This window comes from Lytechinus pictus, chromosome 17, assembly GCF_037042905.1.
Source record: "Lytechinus pictus isolate F3 Inbred chromosome 17, Lp3.0, whole genome shotgun sequence".
NCBI lineage: Eukaryota > Metazoa > Echinodermata > Echinoidea > Temnopleuroida > Toxopneustidae > Lytechinus > Lytechinus pictus.
In genome coordinates, this window is record NC_087261.1 from 69,248 (window position 1) to 91,466 (window position 22,219).

The 22,219-nt window shown below is 34.2% G+C and overlaps 1 protein-coding gene across 2 annotated transcripts in view; it reads right to left on the bottom strand.

The window, feature by feature from the left end:
• Nucleotides 1-1,659: 1,659 nt before the first annotated feature.
• LOC129281094 (ras-related protein Rab-23-like) overlaps nucleotides 1,660-22,219 on the bottom strand; it is a 39,648-nt gene continuing 19,088 nt past the window's right edge. For both annotated transcript variants that reach the window (XM_064112294.1, XM_064112293.1), the window contains 2 exons: nucleotides 9,943-10,109; nucleotides 1,660-7,454 (listed from right to left, as the gene is read on the bottom strand). In XM_064112294.1, the coding sequence (XP_063968364.1) occupies nucleotides 7,315-7,454; nucleotides 9,943-10,109 (307 nt within the window). In that variant the 3' untranslated portion in view covers nucleotides 1,660-7,314. The remainder of the gene's footprint in view (nucleotides 7,455-9,942; nucleotides 10,110-22,219) is intronic.

Here is a 22,219-nt window from a genome sequence, read left to right on the forward strand (position 1 = left end):
TGGGTCTAAACAATGAATCAAAAGCACCTTTGGGCTTTACTGGCATGATAAGAGAATACAGAAATCAAGGCTTTAATTCAATAGCAAATATAAGCGTACAAACTGGACGGCTTTTTAAAATGTCATAAGTACACACTGAATTTCATGAAAAATGATTAATACAGGATAAATGATGTTAGTTTCCTATGAATGCTTCACATTGAGGTACTACCTCCATCTAACAGCTAGAAAATCACTTTAAGAGAACTACAAACCACAATTGATAACATCTCTGTCAAAACAATCTCAATATCATTGGTTATCACCTCTGGTTTGCTAGAACTGGGTTCTATTTCATAAAGACTTGTTATAATAATAAATGCACAATTTTTATATCAAATTTACTATCATCCAATCAAACAGTATAATTTCAGTCGTTGGAAACTGTGTTTGCAAATTTGTCAAAATAACAAGTTTTATGAAACATAGCCCCAGGAGGATGCTTCAAAAAAAATGTTCATTATTTAAGCAAGACTATAACTGGTGGCCTGTTCTTAATAAGACAACCAAATATTTTTTCCTGTTTTAAATAACAAAGTAAGATTTCCTGTAAATTACACAGATAAAAATTTTGACAAATGATAAGCTAATCATTCAATGCTCATCATCATTAAGAATTTTATTCTTCAAAGATGGCATTTTGACATAAGCTGATATTAAGAGGATTAAGAAGCAAGCTAAGCACCCCTAAAACAGGATAGAATTTCATGTACGAAAAATAGATGTCAGATATTGTTTGTTGGCTGAAAAGCACATATGTCTGACTGCTACTATAGTAACTAACAGATAAAACAGACTATGTCACTCTGATAAAAGATTTGGTATGTATCATAGAATGCTCCTTACATCACCAGTCAAGTAAAAAGTCATAACTTACAAACTGATATAAACATCAACCTATTTCACAGGTGTCCCACATGCCTGGGTAGCAGGCTAAAAATTACTATAAAACTGCATGGGGCTACTATATGAACTCACAAGACAAAATTTGCTATGCTGTACACTTTAGACTGGACCCTTTAGGAACTTCACAGGCTCTTATTAGTGTACCAGGGATGTCAGAGAACTAGCCTAAACTAACCCCATGTCATTCTATCATGGCAGCAGCATCACCAAGAATTTGTATACATGTAACACATTACCATTGAGTGCATTACATATGTGTATAATATATACTATGACCATGTAATGCTTGCTTTGTTAGCTCGATATTACATCATGCAGTTGAACTTCTAGGTATGCAAGTCATAAAATCATTTCATGATATATAAGGTGCCGATCATACATTTGCCTATTTAATAGTGCACTATACCTTGCCTATAGATCATCATCAAGCTATTAAAATGCAAGGAATTAATCCTGCTTGGTACCCATTCATCCCACCCCATCACTTTAATAAAATGATTTTGGTTTGTGTCACATACCGGTACATGTACATGTAGGTGGGATTCTGAATACATACTGATATTTGGTTTGAATCGTTTCTCCCATTACACTCATAATCAAGGTTTACTTACAATTTACATTGAAAACAGAACTCAGTGAATTCTCTTTTAAGATAGGGTGAGAGTAATAATAATGCAAGTTGCAATTTGATTTTTATCTTTGGTGATATCCTTTTTGACATAATACAATAAAATCTCATTTTTGTCATCGACCCTTTCAACACTGTACCAAATATTTGCAGTAAATTACCACTCTTGTAGACTATGTTTCCTAGTTGATCTACTAATACAAATAAAATCATTAGAGCTATTCAGTACTATAATGATAAATACCTTTTTCTACATAAGAAGAAACTGATAACAGAATTGTTAGTACACACATTTACAGGTACATAATAAAGGCAGTACTGCAGTATATAGCAAGATTTATACATGTACATAATACTAAAATCATAAACTTTGTTAGTATCAGTGTGGAAATAACATGTGTGAACATACATGTACATACAAGTCATGTAACACACACAGGTATACCTGATGACCTTGGGTCATTTTCAAATGTGTGTGACACGACAATTGGAGAGAGTTAAGGGCTCATATCTTTAAACTTAAAGGTTATGAATCAATCATGACTACCCTATTATGTACAATGCAGGACTGGCATGGGCCACTACCAGTTTGATTTGAATGCTACAATTTGTTTAGTAGATATGATTGAAAAATGATGCGTGAGTGACACGACAAATTTTGGACATGGGTTTCTGACCATTATCACTTATGATTGGATTCGTGCCCAAGTAGCGGTCCAGGAGTACTGTGAGTACCCATACATGTACGTAAATAGTGTACCTATCTAGCACATATAGTCAGAATCAATCAAACCTTCTCTATGGAAAATGGTGCCCTCCTATATACCGTAAGTGACACGACATCCAAAACGTGAGTGACACGACAAGTGCAAAAATACAACATTTATCTCAACAATTAAAGTATTTTTTGCATGATTTACAAGAGTTTAATCCCATCAACCAAAAAACAAGCTTAATTACATAACACCTGCCTATTCAAAGTTGATAATGTGTCATCCTAATGATTTATTCTTGGTTTATGGTCATATTTGCCCATCAACTCACATTCCCTATACCATACCGCATTATTGTCACACTCAGGCTTCTACCACTCTCCTCTTTGGAGGAGGAGGCACTTGAAGGAGGTGTTATGTGGTCTTGGCATTGACATCAACTCAAACATTCTTTTTGTGGCCTGATTTCATTCAAAACTTTAACTCTTTATCTGTATTTGACAGTTTACGGGTTTACAATTCAGCATCCACAAATGATGGAATATTTTTTCCTTGTAAGAAAGGTATTCTCAATAGTCACTCGCACCATCTGGCATGGTTTGGTAGCCAATGATGTCATTTATGACTCCTTTTTCTTGAAATATTGGATTACAATATTATCCTCCTTAAATATTTTAGGCCTTGTCCAAATAGGACTTGGCAGCTTCAATGTCTTTTTTTGTACACTGTACCAAACCACAGTTACTTGGCTGCACACTTCAGATAGATAAATCCGTGAGAAACTTTAATAGGGATCAAGTTCAACTCATTAAGCATTGGTTTTCTCCTGAACACTGCTTGTATGTGGACCCCTCCAAAGGAACTGTACCAAAATTCAGAGTAATGATTTTTTAGCAGGAATCTTGCAAGCTGTTTTTCATTGCTAATTATCATATCTGATAATAAACCAAACCACGAGTAATACATGGAAAGCCACGAGGTGAAAGACTCATAGTTAGTACCTGATTCTTGCAAAAAGCCACAGCACAGTCTGTTTAGTATTACCTACATGTACAACTTCATATCATTAGCCTTTCCTTTGATGAGCCCTTGGATGTTACACTGAAATTCAATTCAGCATCCCCAACCATCAAATACTCCCCTATACCTCTATAGCTTTTTCCCACGAGGTCCAGCTCAGTTCTAACCAGGGTACCCCCCAAGAAAAATTGATCTACATGAAAACAAGGCAACTCACCAAAGTTGCTTAAATGCAAATTTTCGGTCTTGGTTGGGACTTGTTGGTACCTACCTAATTTACTCTATCAATTTTTGTGTGTAATGCAAATCTGCTCCGAACCCACATTGGCCCGCTCACGGTAGTTTGCTGTGTAGACCCTAGTTCATCACTAGGGGTATGAATGGTGGCCGAACAAAGAATGATTTTGAACCAGGCATGTAGCTACTTCAAGCAATATCCAGAATGCTCTTTAAATCTCAGTGTATTCTCACCTGAGATGTTCTTGCAAAAAAATTGTTTATTTCATGTCCTCGAACACATGCTTTGTGGCAAAAAAGGTTAATTTCAATTAATCAGAAGGAAAGAGGTTTTTCTGATTTTGAAAGAATGTTTGGTGTTCACAGAGATTTTTTCATACTCTTTTCTACCATAAGAATATTTTATATATTTCTGCAAATTTCAAAATAAGATCCCTGACCTTGTTACAAGTAGCTTTAAACCTTTCTTAATTAGTAAGACAAAGAAATAACATTCCTAAAAAGATAGGTGAATGTTCTGCTCATTTCTGTAAATGGAGACAGAGAATGTTCAAGTCATACCTGACTAACTTGAACCATCGCCAAATCTTTATGCACTATAAATATGTTCATTACTATGTATAGTGGTTTTCTCTTGATATATTCATAATTTTGTGTTGATTAATTATGTTATATTCTTTTATCTCAGTACATCATTAAAATATGAATTAGGATCCGAGTCTTCACATGAATGGAAAGTTGTCAAGATTTTTGAAACTGAGGAAACCATGGAGAGGAAAGAAAATAGATGAACTCAACGTCAAATTCAATATTTCCATTGATAGGGGTGAAGTTGGGAAAATGGAAAAAAATATTAGCCTTTCATAGGCCTAAATGATGTCAGGAACAACATTTTGACTCCATCCCTGAATTTATCTTGTAAAATGCTTTAAAAATTATTCGATGTCCTTTTTTATACACAATATGAGACTGTGAGTGACACGACATTTCATGAGTGACACGACATTGTGAGTGACACGACACAACTTTAACAGTTAATTATAGCTTAACCTTAACACTTTGGACCAAGTTACTTTATATACAATAAGGTATGGGAAAACTGTATTTGCTCCTGTACTGGGATAAATTAATTTTCAGAATACACATAACTAGAAAACTTTTTGTCTTTTAAACGTGAGTGACACGACATCCAGTTTTGAAAACTTTAAAGATCTACTTTTTTCAGAAAAACACTTCAGATAATTTTTTTTCTTATTTCGGAGTTAGATACAATACAGAACTTGTATCTTACCAACAAATATGCTTCTAATACAAATTTTATATTGTGATAGGCAATATGTGAATTTTAATGCAAAAATCAGCATTTTGTAACATTAAATTTCCCTTGCACTAAATTCACTGTATTTCCAGACAAAATTAATAATTTTATGTAACTGAAATGAAAAAACATACTTTGAGATGTCTAGTTTCAAAAACCATTGAAGCCTACTGATTTTGAGCAAGTTTTAATTTTCACCCCCATGTCCACTTATGTTTGAAAATGACCCTTGGTTATTGACATTATAAAATGATTGATACTAGTCTGATCCACTATTAAACACAAAGCTTTACAATGGATTGCAAATGTAAAAGAACAATTCTGATTGGATCCCGGTCAGTGTTTTGAACAGAACATGTCTGATATTGATTGGCCATTGTAATTTAGCCATTAAATAGTTTATTTTGTTTGATAACAAACCTACATGTAAGTAACAGAGCCCAGAATAAAGTGGCAACTTAAAGCATAATGTAATTAACAAATCAACAATAGATTCATCACATCGGTTGATGGCAGATAACAGTGTGCCCAGCTGCCATTATGATACCCAAACATTTTCAAAATTTTTTCCATGTAAAATTAACCCAATCATCTCACTTGGATTGAGTTCAATCTAGATCAATGACATGCCAATGTACTGTTCACAGGGAGATGTAGACTATATAATGCTTTGATCTAACTTAAGATTCTAAATCACAGTGTAAATCTAGCAGAGCATCTAAAGAGAGCACATGTATATCAATTACAAAAGACACTTTGCATACAAAAGAAGGTATATAAACACATCTACATGTGTCTTGAAAACAATAAATGCCATTGTGGTAAATTTCATCATTATCTGAGTTGGCAGATGTGACAGATTGCTGAAAACATGATAATCACTTCCAAAGGCCTTAGGGTTAGGTCTTTAGGAGATTCTAATTAGTTGAAACTCAACTTCTATTTGAATTTAGGAGATTCTAATTGGTTGAAAATCAACTTCTGTTTGAATTTAGGAGATTCTGATTGGTTGAAAATCAACTTCTGTTTGTAGTTAGGAGATTCCGATTGGTTGAAAATCAACTTCTGTTTGAAATTAGGAGATTCTGATTGGTTGAAAATCAACTTCTGTTTGAATTTAGGAGATTCTGATTGGTTGAAAATCAACTTCTGTTGAATTATGAGTTGCTTTTGATTACAACTCTTTCTGCAATCGGCCTCTAATTTAAAAAAAATTACTATTCAAAAACTGATCTCAGTACAAAGAGATCAAATAGAACAATGTTCACAAGGTACAAGCATAGTATGCAAGATAATCATTTTTTAGAAAGAAATATTAGGTCTCCAGATATAATCCACTTGAAACTAAGTTGTAAAAAATTAACAATTGAAACCAGTTGCCAGTAGATTTCTATAAGAACATTTTAACTGGTTCCAATTGGAACTAGTTGCAAGATGGTCCAAATTAAACCCTTTTTGGCAACTGGAACAATTTGACAATTGTGAGGGAGCTGTGGTGTAGTCATAAGTCACTTGACTTGAGAGCCAAGGGTTCAAATCCCATCTGGCGCTAATTCACTCTCCACCCAGGTGTTAAAGTGGTACTCGGTAGAATGTGAATGTCAATGTGATGAAATTGGCATAATTGCAGTAGTAAATTATGGTTGCCTGGCCAGGATGTTCCCCAGGAAGTGGAGATGGTGCACTTAATGAGTGAAGGATCCAATGACAGGGGTATAATAATTACATAAAAGTACTTAGAAACAGTAAGTATGAAGCGCAATATAAATGTAACATTATTATTATATGGTTTCAACTGGAACTTGTTGGTAATTTGTTTCAACTGGTTCTAGTTTCAATTGGATTTTAGTCCTAGGTCACTAATTCCTCAAGGTTTCTTATTTTTTCAATAATCTTTACATCCATATGACAAAACATTGAACTATGGAATGATATCACAAATTCTACAATATAATATTTTATGACAACCTGTCTCTGGTCCATATCTAAAAGACTCCTAAGACCAATCACTTGCCAGCATCGTAATAGTGCTGCTTATTAGATGATTGTGATAGATTCAAATCATAATCTACATGTAATTGCAATTTATCTAAATTTCTGAAGTACCCGGTATCCAATATTGAGATCAATCGCAATTTGAGTTAGATTTTAAATCTTAAATCTGTCAAAACTCTTTGATGTGTAACTCTGATTATTTTTGGTTTTCAAGTTGCTTATCAACTGTGAAAAGGACTCCAAAAATAAAAAAAAACACAGGTTGCAAACAGCTGGATTTCAGTATTGCAGTAGCAACATATCTACAGATCACCTGATACATGTGATATCTGGTGATCTGTAGTGATAAGGTCACCTGACACTTGCAATGCAGGTCATGTGATATATTATGCTACTGGACCTTGACATCATAGGTATCATTCTAATAAGACTTATCTACATTAGAAGGGAATTCATCCTCAAAGTATTGAGCATTTAAAGGCACTCTTCTTGCCCTTTGTTCGTTGTTTCATAGGTTTCAGCTGTATTGTCTGATTAGCTTCGTTACCATTGCCGTTATTTTCACTCTGCGAAGGCGTGGTGGATGTGTTGAATATACCTATGTAATAGGAAAACAATTGCAAGATTGATTATTAATACATTGTATTTCTAGAGCACATAATACAAAATGTTTCAAAGCGTTTTGCCTGAAGGTACAAAATGAATTATTTTCTTTAAAAAAAATAAGTGGCAAACAATTAAAGGTTGTCTCCTCAACATCACATATTACTTGTAAGACCTAAAGCACATGTATACGCACAAAGCTGATTAACAACATTTTTTTTCTCAAATAATAATAATAATAATATAGAGTATTTATAAAGCGCCAAATCCACATTGATTATGTGCTCAAGGCGCTGAAATATACTTGGTATATTATTATTACCCCGGCTGTAGCTGAGCGGCCATACAGGCGCTAAAGCATTCAAGGAATAAATCCTACCGGGTACCCATTCACCTCACCTGGGTCGAGTGCAGCACAATGTGGATAAATTTCTTGCCGAAATAGCCCTTATAACTTTGTGTCATTTAAAAAAAAACCTAATACTTGAAGCGCTATATAAATTATTATCTTTTAATGTACATGCAAAATTAAACAATACGACAAATCCAGCATTTCAAAGATGACATAAATTCTGGAGAAAAAAAGATTTTACAATCATTAAACTGGAGTGTTTCTATTATCCTGCATCGAGATAACTTGACACTGTTTCAGGAAAGTTGCAAGCACTGACAATTTATTGTTCTCTGACATTAACCCTATAGCACCTGAACCGCCCGAGACCGCCCTTCCTATTACACACTGAACCGCCCTTAACCGCCCGTACGTTTTCTTTGCGCTATAGTATCTCTTTTCTATGATTTACCGTGGTAATATTGCGTGTGCATACCGTATAGGTTGGCTGCTATATAGATCTGCATAGAAAAGTGTATGCTCCTATTGAGTATAATAGAGAAAAACCGATTGACATATGTATCGGTGTGTAGCAAGTTCCAGACTGTTGCGCAGTCGATCTCAGCAAAGATGGCTGCGTCCATGTCTCGGAAAACCACTTACTTCGCCGAAGAAGCTCGGGCGTTGCTATATGTTCATCAAAACGTTGGATATCACACAGAGTGACATCTAGATGTGAGTTGGAATTAATTTTTGACATATTTGATCCAAGATTTGGCGAAAACTTAAGTATTCTGTCAGTGATACTTTACATTTTTTTGAAGGTGTGGGACTGGGGCGGCTGAAACCCGAACTTTTGTTTTTTTTCTTCTCGCTCTGCAAACGATTGCCAAAGATCAATATTCGTACATCTGATTGAACTTTGCCATGTACCCTTCTATTCAACAGGTCCTATGCTACAAAATAAATATAACTTGTAATGAACAAAAGTAAATTTATAAAAAACTATTTCAATTTGTTTGAAACAATGCCTACTTATTACCAGTTTTATTGTTTCCTCCAGTGAGTAATTGCCATTATGCATAGGAATCTGTAGGTACTATAGGGTTAAATAGTCACAAGACCTAAGAGTTAAGTATGACTTATAGTCGCACTTAAATCTCCTTTTGCATGCCGAGTATGTTATCACCAAATAAGTAAAATCATGCTAAAAGATGATTAGCGCTACTGAATATAAGTCAATGAGATTGCGCATTAAAGGGATGCTCTGGGCTGAAGATATTTCTATCTCAATAAATAGTGTAAAATTCATAGCAAAATGCTAAAAATTTCATCAAAATCAGATAACAAATTTATTGAATTTTAAATATTTCCATTATTCCGAGGAAACAGTTCTAGGCATGTCTTCATGAATATTTTTTAGGTAGGCTGATGATGTCATATCCCCACTTGTTCTTTTGTATCTTATTTTATTAGGTTTATTAAAAAAATTTCTACCAAGAACTATAAAAACAATTTGATTGACATTATGACAACTGCATTTTAGTTATTTCTTGCTGCAACTTATTTCATCATAATGGAGACACATCATTTTACACATTTCTGCAAAAAATGAAACAATTATGATTTCATGTAATAACATTAAAAAAAAGGAAAGTGGGAATATGACATCATCAACCCACCTAATAAATATTCATGAAAAAAGACATGCCTAGAACTGTTTCACCGGAATAATGCAAATCTTAAAGATTCAATAACTTTGTTATTTGTTGTCCAATTTTGATGAAATTTTCAGCATTTTTGCTCTGTGAATAATACTCTATTTATTGAGATATAAATATCTTCAGCCTGGAGTATCCCTTTGAATAATCAAGTGCCTGACCACACTACATGTATGAGTCACACCTAACCCTTTGTAAATCACCCTACCCCACCTCCTGCTTCTCATCCAACCAGGGATTTCACTGATTACGTTAGAGCAGACGATTCAGTTGGTGATATACAGTCCTCTGGTAATAACAAAACATGCCAACTATTTGTATTATACATTATAATTTCTTTCATTTTCCATAATGTTAAGAAGCATAAAAACTTTAATCAGAGCTATTGATATGGGTTCCACACATGCACAGTGAAGCTTAATCTCCCTTACCAATCTTGGCACTTATTGTTGAGTTATCTTCTGGTTCTGTTGAATGTAATCTCTCAATGTATCTCTCTGTCAGGTAGCGAAACACATCCTCTACATTTAGATTTTCCTTAACAGATGTCCGATAGAATCGAAGTTTCATCCTCTTTGCTAAAGCTTCAGCTTCTTCTCTGTTTAGAATGAAATCAGTACACAGATCAAATGAAGGTAACATACTGTAGAACCTTAGAATGAAATCAGTACACAGATCAAATGAAGGTAACATACTGTAGAACCTTAGAATGAAATCAGTACACAGATCAAATGAAGGTAACATACTGTAGAACCTTAGAATGAAATCAGTACACAGATCAAATGAAGGTAACATACTGTAGAACCTTAGAATGAAATCAGTACACAGATCAAATGAAGGTAACATACTGTAGAACCTTAGAATGAAATCAGTACACAGATCAAATGAAGGTAACATACTGTAGAACCTTAGAATGAAATCAGTACACAGATCAAATGAAGGTACATGTAATATACTGTAGAACCTTAGAATGAAAACAGTTCAATTCACAAAAAACGCCATTCATAATAATACACTACTACGTTCATTGACCATAAATGACATTTGACCTTGATCAAGTGACCTAAGACTTGTGTAAGATGAGCAATGACACTGGATTACCCCTATGTCCACATTTCATTAACTACATGTACTGTACATATATCCATAAACTTTCAGAGTTATGATCTGGTAATTCCACATTTTACCCACAACATAGCCAAAGTTCATTGACCCTAAATGACCTTAGACCTTGTTCATATGACCTCAAACTCGCACAGGATGTTTTGTGATACTTAATTACTCTTATTTTTAAGCTTTATGAACTAGCTCCATAAACATTCAAAGTTACGATGAAAATTCAAGAAATATCACCAACATGCCACAAGTTCATTGACCCTAAATGACCTTTGACCTTGGTCATGTGACCTGAAGCTCGGGCAGGATGTTCAGTAATACTTCATTACCCTTATGTGTATGTTTCATGAACTAGGTCAATATACTTTCTATTAAAGTTATGATGACATTTCAAAAACTTAACCTTAGGATATTAAAGATTTCTACAATGATTCCTCAAAGATGGTCTAAGTTCATTGGCCCTATCAAAATGACCTTTGACCAATGCAGGATATTCAGTAATACTTGTTTACTCTTATGTCCAAGTTTCGCGACCTAGGTCCATATACTTTCTGAGTTATGTCAATTCAAAAACTTAACGTTAGGTTAAGATTTTATGTTGACTCCGACACCGCCGCCATCGGAAAAGCGGCGCCTAGTCTCGCTCTGCTATGCAGGCGAGACAAAAATGAATGAGGGTTATTAAAGTTTTTTTCTAAACTGACATCAAATAGAATTATTGCTTCATCCTCGTTGCTTCATGTAATTGCTAATGCTCCTGTCTCTTCTCTACCTAGAATGGATAAATTAAAAAGCATTTGAAAAATATTAAACTGATGTCCCTTTCTTCCATAAATGCCTTAGGCCAATTCCACGAGATGGGTGCTTTGGGGTAAAAACTAAATTCATAATTTGGAACTTGTCACCCACCTAACTTTTTTCAGTATACTTCTGGGCATACGGAACAGAATTTTTTTTCCAAAAATTCCATCAAGAATTGGAAATATTGAACTTTGAGCTCGACTTACAACTTTATTGAGAAAAACAGTAAAAATTTACCTAAAGAATTCATTTGAATTAAAAAATAATTAAAGAAGGTCAGCAGTTGTTAAGTTGATTTCTAGAATGTATGGAGCATTAGTTTTGAGTTGCCAAAGACACAAAAATGCCTTCCCATCCCATGAGTGGGTAAAAAGCATGCCACCCCTTCGCTTAAACCAATGTAACGTGAGTAACGAAAAAACTGAAAAAGTTTGATTTTTTAATATTCCTTTCCATTCAAAAAATTTGCCAATGGAAATTCTCTTCATACTTCTTGTACCTGATGAGAAAAATAAAGTTGGAGCTGTATACATGTCATGGTATTACAATAAATGAGGCTCCAAAATGTAACGTGAGTAACAATGTAACATGAGTAACGATCGTGTAACGTAACAACATAAAATTGTGATATTGATGTTTTTCACAGGCTATGGTAGAGTACCCTTTTACTGTATGACTAAGGGGTAAAAACAATGAGTTTGGTCCATTAATGGCCTTTTAATGACCCTTTTGAAGTGGTCATGACTGTCATTAAAGAGAAATTTGCCAGTTGTGGTAATTACATGTATCACAAAATGAGTTTGATCAGAATAAAACGAAATGACCACCCAAGTATTTGTATATTATACAAATAAAAAAATGTGCCAAATGGCTCTTGAAGGAAAAGTTTAATTGCTGAGAAAGTAGTAAAATAAATTCCATCAAATGTCAGGTATTTATATGCTTTTCTGTGTTAGTGATCATAAGTGTTGTCAGTTTTCAGCTAAGATTTCATGATTTCACAAAGATAAGTTTATGTTATTGTAGCATATCGAGATCTATGAAAAAAGAATGACAATCAACCTTGATTTTAAAGACTTTCTTGTGAAATTATTGTTTGCTGCAACTACATACATTCTTATACAGTGTACCTATAAAACATATAGATAAACCGGATGTAGCTAATAATTGTTGCCCTTTCAAGTTTACTGTTCCGTTTTAAGCCTTTCTCAGACTTTTCATCAATAAATTTATATCTGTGGTTTATAAATAAGAGTCTGCATGATTTGCATATATGGCAAAATGTTTAAATACTTAACTTTGGTGCATTGCTTTCATGTTATGATGTACTAAAAATAAGTTAAAGAATAAATTATTAACCTGGATAATTACAGATGAATAAAAGCATAATAAATACACTTCTTCATTTCATTTTAGTTTGTTAAAGGTGGCAATTTCTGTTTTAGTAGACTTGTTAAGAGGTTGAACGCTGCATTTTTTAGTACAAATGTCCCACTTGGCACAAATGTTCCTTGAGTCAAAAGAAAAAGATTCATCCAAAGAGACATGCTGTATCTATGCAAATAAGCAAGTAATTTGCATAAATTTGCATATTATGTCGATATAGTAAAAACAAGTATTTCAGAATATATATTTAACCAGAACTGCCCTAAAATTGGAAATAAAGACTTAGGGTAAGAAAGGGAAGAAAATTGTCATAAAATAATTGGGATATCCTTGTTTATTATTACCTAATTTACATAAATTATGCAAATTATAATTTAAAACAGAGTATTTTTTCATGAATCCTGAACTGCTTTTAAAAAACAGCAACTAATACACAATGTCAACATTCTACATGAAAGATAATATTAGCGAAAACATCGATATGCTTCATGACAGTATTAGTGTCTTAATTTGCTTAGAAAGAGGGCAAATATGTCAAAATGTATGACGTGATATTGCGCTAAAACGAGACCAAAACAATCTCTATGTCACAGTCACACTCACGAATCGGACAATAAAGCGATCAATGGTATGTCATTCGAGATAACACAATCTCAACACAATAGCTTCCATCGGCTTCTCGTATCGCTTTTGTTGGTGTGTCTGCCACACCGTAATCTATGATACATACGGACAAAATGCATTTTGGTATCGGTAAAACACTATTAATTTTGTTTTATTTGTTTCTAATTTGTTTCTCTTGGAAAATTTACAGGAGACATTGCTTTGCAGGTTACTGCTTTAATGAAACTCTGGCACATGAATCATGACGAATGTATCCTACCTCAATCCATATTTTAACTTTAATAAAATATATATCTTTTTGGAGACCCCGAGGTGGCAAAACTGCATCCCCCTGCATTCCCGCCACAAAACCAGTTTGACTTGTATAATCGACTTGGAAAAGACAGATGTATGAGACATCAGTCAACATGTTTCCTGAAGAAAGTTTTTTTATTTTTTATTTAAGCCTACGCCCACGGGAGCCCTCCCAATTTACCCCATCCCCTCTCCGTATTTCGACTTTAAATAAAAAATTATTGTGTTTTAAAACCATCGGCAAGGCAAATTGCGTTTTTTGGTATAATAAAGCAACTTTTATATCTATATTTTTATATTCTTTGCATTCTCCTCTTGAAAAAAAAACAGAGAAGGCATTGTTTTATATCTCTTAAAATAAGTTCGTGTACGTGACGGTGGCCTGTCGAAGTTGCACAACCCTTTATTTTGTTTAGACAATATATATTTAGAATATCGTCTATAAAATGAAACCCTCATCTGGAAAAGGGCACTTATTAAAGGCAGCATCTACATTATATAGAGGAGGCCCTGCCACTGGGAAGAGGGGGCTGAAGCTTGTTAAATTTCTTCGGACCAAAATTTTACATTGAAACTTTTTTGCTTTTCAAATTAACATCAAGAAATTTAACAAGCAAATAAACAAAATGGATTGCACTACAAAATGAAGGGGTTTTTTGGGTAACGTTTCTTTTCTTCGTTTTGTCACATCTGCCGGAATTCCAGGGGGTGCTGTCTATGGAGAATAACACACGCAGCACAGCCCCCCCCCCCCTTCAGAAAAATCTTGCGGGTGCTTCAGCCCCCGCTTCCAAGTACCAGGGCCTCCTCTATATAATGTAGATGCTGGGCCTTTAATAAGTGCCCTTTTCCAGATGAGGGCTTCATTTAGACGATATTCTAAATATTTATTGTCAAAACAAAATAAAGGGTTGGGCAACTTCGACAGGCCACCGTCATGTACACGAACTTATTTTATGCGATATAAAACAATGCCTTCTATGTTGTTTTTTTTCAAGAGGAGAAAGTAAAGAGGCTTTACTGTGTGTAGTAGAAATGTATCTTTCTTCCGAATGGACTCTAAAAATATTTAAATTTAACATAGAGTGGAATCAATAAAGGGGTATTTTAGAGCTTACGTGTGGCTTTTCTTCAATGTACCACAGCTCTTCTACATGTCAATTGTAGAGTATTTTCACCTCAATCTATTCCAAGATATGAGTTCTAAAGACAAACTATTTTTGAATACATAAAACCAAAAGGGGAAAGGGTATCCTAGGCATGCTCCTGTTGGGTTATAGCCTTTACTGTGCTATAGCATTATTACAAACTGCAAAACAACAACAACAATAATAATAATAACAATAATAATAATAATAATATTAATGATAATAATAATATTAATGTAGATAAATATGAAATATAGATATAAAAGTTGCTTTATTATACCAAAAACGCAATTTGCCTTGCCGGTGGCTTTAAAACACGATATTTTTTATTTATTTAGTGTCGAAATACAGAGAGGGGATGGGGTAAATTCGGAGGGCTCCCATGGACGTAGGCTTAAATTAAAAAAAAAACTATCTTCTGGAAACATGTTAACTGATGTCTCATACATCTGTCTTTTCCAAGTCGATAATACAAGTCAAACTGGTTTTGTAAAGTAGAGGGAATGCCACGGGGAATGCAGTTTTGCCACTTTGGGGTCTCCAAAAGATATATATTTTAACAAAGTTAAAATATGGATTGAGGTGGGGTACATTCGTCATGATTCATGTGCCAGAGCTTCATTAAAGCAGTAACCTGCAAAGCAATGTCTCCTGTAAATTTTCAAAGAGAAACAAATTAGAAACAAATAAAACAAAATTAATAGTGTTTTACCGATACCGAAATGCATTTTGTCCGTATGTATCATAGATTACGGTGTGGCAGACACACCAACAAAAGCGATACGAGAAGCCGATGGAAGCTATTGTGTTGAGATTGTGTTTTCTCGAATGACATACCATTGATCGCTTTATTGTCCGATTCGTGAGTGTGACTGTGACATAGAGGTTGTTTTGGTCTCGTTTTAGCACAATATCACGTCATATTTATTTATTTATTTATTAAACAATATTTCAATAGGGTGCCCTTTCAGCAAAAGCTGGTATCAAAAGGGGCCCTAAAAGCATAAAAACAAGACATGTATATACAAGTGGTAAAACATACAAGGTAAAACAAGGTAAAAACATTACATAAATCATACATATTAGAACACAGAAAGGCATGCAAAATTGAGTTATTAAAATATTTGTGGCACAGGAATCATTGACATTTTAACATTTGCTGGACATTAAATATGATTTGAGTTCTTTTTTAAAAATTAGAGAGGGTGGATAGGGTTTTTAAATGAAGGGGTAAGGAATTGAACACTGATATTGAGGAAATAATGAATGAGCATTTATAGTATTCAGTATTGCATTTTGGGACATCGAGCTGTAGATTGGAGGCGGATCTTGTATTTACGTTATGTTTTTCGGATACTAATTTAAAATTTTCATTAAAAAAGTCAGAAGATAAGTTATTTAAGCTCTTAAATATAAATATACATCGAAAATACATTACTCTTTGGGGAAAGGAGAACCATTCAAGTTTTTTAAATAACTGATCAGACGGGGTGAGGACGTTTGCTTTGAGTATTATTCTGGCAGCACGTTTCTGAAGTTTTATTATTTGATTTGTTTGTGTGATAAATCTTAAACCCCATACCTCACAATAATAGTCAATTTGACTTTGGATTAAACAGTTATAGATTAGTTTTGCAGTGGTAACATCAATGAATGGATTAGCCCTTTACAGTATGGCGAGAGCAGCACATACTTTTTTACTAACGTGTTCTACATGATCATGCCAAAGAAGTTTATCGTCTATTATGACACCTAAACACTTAGTGGAGTGAACCTTATTTATTACTTTACCATCAAATGTGATAGAAATATCTGAATCTGAATTATTATATTTGTTCATTCTTTGTCTTGATCCCAGAATCATCATATTTGTCTTTTCAACATTGAGAATTAACTTATTTAATTTTGGATTATGGATTAGCCCTTTTCAGTATGGCGAGAGCAGCACATACTTTTTTACTAACGTGTTCTACATGATCATGCCAAAGAAGTTTATCGTCTATTATGACACCTAAACACTTAGTGGAGTGAACCTTATTTATTACTTTACCATCAAACGTGATAGAAATATCTGAATCTGAATTATTATATTTGTTCATTCTTTGTCTTGATCCCAGAATCATCATATTTGTCTTTTCAACATTGAGAATTAACTTATTTAATTTTAACCATTGGTTTAAAGCATTTACATCTTCTTGTAAAGCCAATTTCATACTATCTATATCGGATCCTGATAAAAATAATGTTGTGTCGTCGGCATACATTGTAACTTGACCATTCTTTATTACATTCGGCAGGTCGTTAATAAGTACTAGAAAGAGTAGCGGACCTAATATGGATCCTTGAGGTACTCCGATAGACACACTTTCTTTCTCAGAAATAGATTTGTTATATTGAACACATTGCAATCTCATGTTGAGATACGAGTTAAACCATCTAAGTTTTTTATCGGAACAGCCAATACGCTGGAGCTTATTTAGCAGTACACTCGTGTTAACAGAGTCAAACGCACGTCTAAGATCAATAAAAACAGCGCACACAAGCTGACCATTGTCTATTGCTTTAGACCAGTGATCCGTCATTGAAGCTAAAGCGGCTGCAGTTGAGTGACCCGGTCGGAAACCGAATTGTACTTTACTCAAGATTGACTTTTTGGTAAGATAATCGTAGAATTGTTGATGGGCAAGTCTTTCAATTATTTTGCTTATCGTGGGGAGAATTGAAATTGGGCGATAGTTACTTAAATTTGAAGTGTCACCTTTTTTATAAATGGGTAAGACTTTTGCGCATTTCCATTCATCAGGGTAGGTGCTCTCCAAAAAGGATTGATTGATGAAATTTGTAATGTAGGGTAGAACAGTTTGAATTGAAATCTTTAACGGTTTCGCTCCGATGCCATCCAAACCGCACGCTTTAGATTCTTTTAACAAATTGAAAACCTTCTTTACCATATCTTCATTTACGGGTGAGAAATTAAACGTATCTTCTGGTGGTATTGAATTACACGCTATGTTATCATTCTGGTTATTACAGTGTATATCATTACTAGTTGTATTTATATTGATAAAATAATTATTAAAAGCACAAGCAATTTCCATTTCGTCTTCAACCATCTCGCCTTCTATATTAAACTGGTTTGGTAATTTCTGTTGACTTTTTGGAATTAGGTTTCTGAGACATTTCCACATATTTTGGGGATTATTTCTGTTCAATTTGATTTCATTCATAATGTACGAACGCTTTTCATTTCTTATCAATGTATTAACTTCGTTTCTTACTTTTTTTAATTCAGTCCAAGTACTCTCCGTTTTGGTTTTAATTGCTTTGACATGAAGGAGATCCCTTTTTGTCATAATTCTTCTGATGTCAGATGTTATCCATGGCAGGCTTTCATTACGTACTCTTATCAACTTGATAGGTGCAATTTTATCTATGATGTTTTGGTATAATTCTTTCCAGGCATTCCAACTACGATTCACATTCGTTGGATCTAAACAATCATCAACGTTTACATTAAGAAATTCTTCATTAAAATTGTTTGGAGTAACATTTTGACATATTTGCCCTCTTTCTAAGCAAATTAAGACACTAATACTGTCATGAAGCATATCGATGTTTTCGCTAATATATTCTCTTTCATGTAGAATGTTGACATTGTGTATTAATTGCTGTTATTTATAAAACAGTTCAGGATTCATGAAAAAATACTTTGTTTTAAATTAAAATTTGCATAATTTATGTAAATTAGGTAATAATAAACAAGGATATCCCAATTATTTTATGACAATTTTCTTCCCTTTCTTACCCTAAGTCTTTATTTCCAATTTTAGGGCAGTTCTGGTTAAAATATATTCTGAAATACTTGTTTTTACTATATCGACATAATATGCAAATTTATGCAAATTTATGCAAATTACTTGCTTATTTGCATAGATACAGCGTGTCTCTTTGGATGAATCCTTTTCTTTTGACTCAAGGAACATTTGTGCCAAGTGGGACATTTGTACAAAAAAATGCAGCGTTCACCCCTTTTTTTGCAGTTAACAAGTCTACTATTTTCACAATTTGCATTTTTGAAGGGGAAGGGATATATGATAATTTCTTAACCTTGTAATGCAATAGATAACATGTTTTGGTAAGAGTTACTGTATTATCTTTTTAACACATAATTCTGCTCCCTTAATCTTTAAGCAAGCACATTAATTGTCAGATAGGTTTGCTTGATATTGCTTACAGTACAATTAATTCATTCATGGGATGTCATGAAAGAGAAGCATGCAATGTTTAGAGTACATTTATTTACATGTAAGTTCATGTGTTAGGTTGGATCAGATTGCACATAAATGTGGTGTGGAGTCTAGGGAGAATATTTTTTTTAATACTCATTCTACCAGTTGTTAAGTTAATTCACGATTATTGAAATCTTTAAAAGACTGACTAAATAAAAATTAAAGTGTCTCCTGAGTCAGTCAGTGATTCAGAGAAACTTGAAAGAAATTTAATTTTTAAGGGAATAGAATTAAAGGAGAATATTTTTCACTCCACATCACTCACAAAATGCATGTATTATAACTAAAATTGACATCGTATGTGTATATTATGCGTAATTTTGCTTAAATGTTGATGATAAGCCATATAAAATGGGCTATACAGTAATTCTTGAGAAAAAGGGTTAAAAAAAACTGTTCCATTTTATGCCTAAAATAATTTTAATAGTTAATTACATTTACATGTAAATATACACTTTCAAGCAAATATTCATGGTCAGGAGCATGGCAATGAATTGTGTTAAATATGTAACGTGAGTAACGTGTAACGTAACGCTAAATTTTGTGAATTTATCAAAGATGTGAAATGTTTCAAAAATTCTGAGCATCTACATTTGTGAACCTCTATGCCAGTTATAAAAATCATAAACCCACAACTTGTTATTCCACCCAGTACATGTATGAGGACACTTTTTGAGCAAAGTCATGTTCTTGACTTTAATATGTGGTCCAAAAATGAAACGTGAGTAACAAGAATTTGCTTGCCTACATTATCTGGATAGAATTGTCAAATTGAATTATAATAATATACTTAGGTGTATTAAGATATCATAAACCTTGTACAGAAAAGAGAGATTGTCAAACCCTACAGTAAGCAAAATATGGCAATTACAATATGCTAAGGTGCCTAAACTGTTAAGGAATAGAGAGATCATACAAAAGAATACATTCAATAAAGATCAAAATGGAAGTACACAAACATGTACATGTAGTCGAAACGGCATTTTAAACAATAAACAAGTATATGGCTTTGAATTATTAAAAAAAACAATAATAAAGAAATCCACAATTGTGAAAGTGGTAATAATAACAATCCGCTTTAACATCAGAACATCTCCTACGATATACTGTACACCAGTCATCAGATTCTGACTTGCCTGCACAGAATGTGTGTATTTACTCCACTCCCTGGGAGGCATTCCGACAAAAGTTCCAAGACAACAAGTAGATTGCTAGGCATACTACATACATGTAGGCTTTTGCATCTACCAGGTACCGATTTAATACCTGGGTGGAGAGTGGTTAAGTGTGGATTGATGCATTGCCAAAGGACGCGAGGCAGCAGTTGGATTCAAACACAGAACCCTCTGATAACATACATGTACACAGTGAGAGTAAAAAATGGTTCACCATGATGCTTGATTATTCATGATAAAGCGGAAAGTGATGTGATATACAGGTACATGTAAAAAGATAAAAAGAGAAAGAAATTAGGGATGGTCCAAGAGAGAAGATCACATAGACTGAAGGGAGTGGGGTGAAAACAGCTCTGAATTACATTCATTTGGCAGTACACAATATGGAACAAGTGTGAAAGATAAAAGGGATAGTTATCATAAGCCTCTCTGGAACCAGTTAAAATCCACTTCAAAATGAAGAGAAATTTGAAATTCATACTTTCATGCCACCTACAGTGAATTGAAAATCAAAATACATCAAACATTGTAAGCATCCATACCGTTAATCAGCATGGAAGATTCTGATCAGTCTGATAATATATTATTCCCATAAAATAGCCATAATATATTGCATGTTATATCAAACCCAACATCAACAAGCACTAGTGACTGTGTGTCTCTAATACCCCCAGGCTTAACATGCATAATGAGCTTCATACATGTACATACATGTACATTGTATTCAGCTGTAGATTGTATAGTGACAAACATCGCTATTCCCTCACCATCAAGAGGATAGCAAGAACTATTCCCTCTTCCTTCACCATCTAGAGGATAGCAAGAACTATTCCCTCTTCCCTCACCATCAAGAGGATATAGCAAGAACTATTCCCTCTTCTTTCACCATCAAGAGGATAGCAAGAACTATTCCCTCTTCCCTCACCATCTAGAGGATAGCAAAAACTATTCCCTCTTCCCTCACCATCAAGAGGATAGCAAGAACTATTCCCTCTTCCTTCATCATCAAGAGGATAGCAAGAACTATTCCCTCTTCCTTCACCATCAAGAGGATAGCAAGAACTATTCCCTCTTCCTTCACCATCAAGAGGATAGCAAGAACTATTCCCTCTTCCTTCACCATCAAGAGGATAGCAAGAACTATTCCCTCTTCCTTCACCATCAAGAGGATAGCAAGAACTATTCCCTCTTCCTTCACCATCAAGAGGATAGCAAGAACTATTCCCTCATCCTTCACCATCAAGAGGATAGCAAGAAATATTCCCTCTTCCTTCACCATCAAGAGGATAGCAAGAACTATTCCCTCATCCTTCACCATCAAGACGATAGCAAGAACTATTCCCTCTTCCCTCACCATCAAGATGATAACAAGACCTATTCCCTTTTCCTTCTCCATCAAGAGGATAGCAAGAACTATTCCCTCTTCCTTCAACATCAAGAGGATAGCAAGAACTATTCCCTCTTCCCTCACCATCAAGAGGATAGCAAGAACTATTCCCTCTTCCTTCACCATCAAGAGGATAGAACTATTCCCTCTTCCTTCTCCATCAAGAGGATAGCAAGACCTATTCCCTCTTCTTTCACCATCAAGAGGATAGCAAGAACTATTCCCTCTTCCTTCTCCATCAAGAGGAAAACATATCCACTGCAAATGGGAAGGGGTTTAAGGCAGTGGCTGAAAGGATTTCTAAAGAAATGAGAACAATGCATGCCTCTATTGTTACTCAGTGGGTTGAAGAATAAAAAAAAACTGAATGAAGGCCAAATTCTAGATACTTCTTTCCTTCTGACATAGAGAGTGCTAAAAACATGGAAACTTGCTTCACTGGCAGCCTAATTTCATAATACACTGCAGGTTATGATAAGGAAAGAGAT